The 1,235-nt window shown below is 37.7% G+C and overlaps 1 protein-coding gene across 1 annotated transcript; it reads left to right on the plus strand.

The window, feature by feature from the left end:
* LOC108473094 (hevein-like preproprotein) lies at positions 1-893 on the plus strand. Its single transcript, XM_017774656.2, has 2 exons — positions 1-470; positions 568-893. Exons 1-2 carry the CDS (start codon positions 60-62, stop codon positions 730-732), a joined length of 576 nt encoding a protein of 191 aa, XP_017630145.1. The 5' UTR covers positions 1-59; the 3' UTR covers positions 733-893.
* The last annotated feature ends 342 nt before the right edge of the window (positions 894-1,235 follow it).

Genomic DNA, 1,235 nt, shown 5'->3' on the forward strand with positions numbered 1-1,235 from the left:
TTCCTATAAATTCAAACACCATTGAACTGCCTTAGGCATGAAAATTACACAAAACTGAAATGGGTAATCTAAGCCTATCCCTTGTTTCTTTACTATGCTTATTAGCTACTGCCGCTTCCCAGCAGTGTGGGCGCCAAGCCGGTGGCCGGACTTGTGCTAACAACCTTTGTTGCAGCCAGTATGGTTATTGTGGCACTACAGATTATTATTGTTCACCTTCTAGAGGTTGCCAAAGTAACTGTTGGGGTGGGGGTGGTAGTGGCGGCGGTGGTGAAAGTGCCTCCAATGTTAGAGCTACCTACCATTACTACAACCCCGCACAAAATGGATGGAACCTAAATGCTGTAAGTGCCTATTGCTCAACTTGGGATGCAAACAAGCCCTTAGCATGGCGCCAGAAGTATGGATGGACCGCCTTCTGCGGACCGGTCGGACCTCGTGGCCAAGCATCTTGTGGAAGATGCTTAAGGGTAAGTTTTCAATTTGTTTCTTTCATCGTTTCAATCATATCTGGTTGAGTTTAAGAGCTATGATACATAATAAGCTAATATTGGTTATGATGAGTAGGTGACAAATAGAGCTACAAGAGCACAAGTAACAGTAAGAATTGTGGATCAGTGCAGCAACGGAGGCCTAGATTTAGATGTAGCCGTGTTCCAGCAGATTGACACTGATGGCAGAGGCCATGCCCAAGGCCACCTTATGGTGGATTACCAATTTGTCGCCTGTTGAGATTCAAGCTTTTCTTAAAAATAAAGAATAAGAGAACTCCCTCCTATAACCAAATAAAACAATTTTATGTACCTATTTGATAAAGAGAAAAAGCCAATAGGGGCAAATTCATAAAAGTATTTTTGAATTGCCAATCCAATAATAAATACGAGTTTGAACAATTGCTGATTAGTCAAGAATTACATACTTTTAGATGCAATTTTAATTATTGTTAATTATACATTTACTATTTACTGGTGAATCTAAATATCTGTTCATAGTGTCGATGAATGATAAAAATATACTTACCACAAACTTAAATTTATTGAAACATCTATGTAGCTTACTACATGATTGGGGTAAATTGCACACAGTAAAGAAAATATCACCTCTCTATGTCGCTTAATATTGTAAGTAAGGTAATTAGTATTGTATTTATAGATATATAGTTTTATTTTGATATTGATTCGTATCGATATCACTATAATTTAATGTATCGTTTCAAGTTCACCGATGATTTTATA

Source organism: Gossypium arboreum, chromosome 11 (assembly GCF_025698485.1).
Source record: "Gossypium arboreum isolate Shixiya-1 chromosome 11, ASM2569848v2, whole genome shotgun sequence".
Lineage (NCBI taxonomy): Eukaryota > Viridiplantae > Streptophyta > Magnoliopsida > Malvales > Malvaceae > Gossypium > Gossypium arboreum.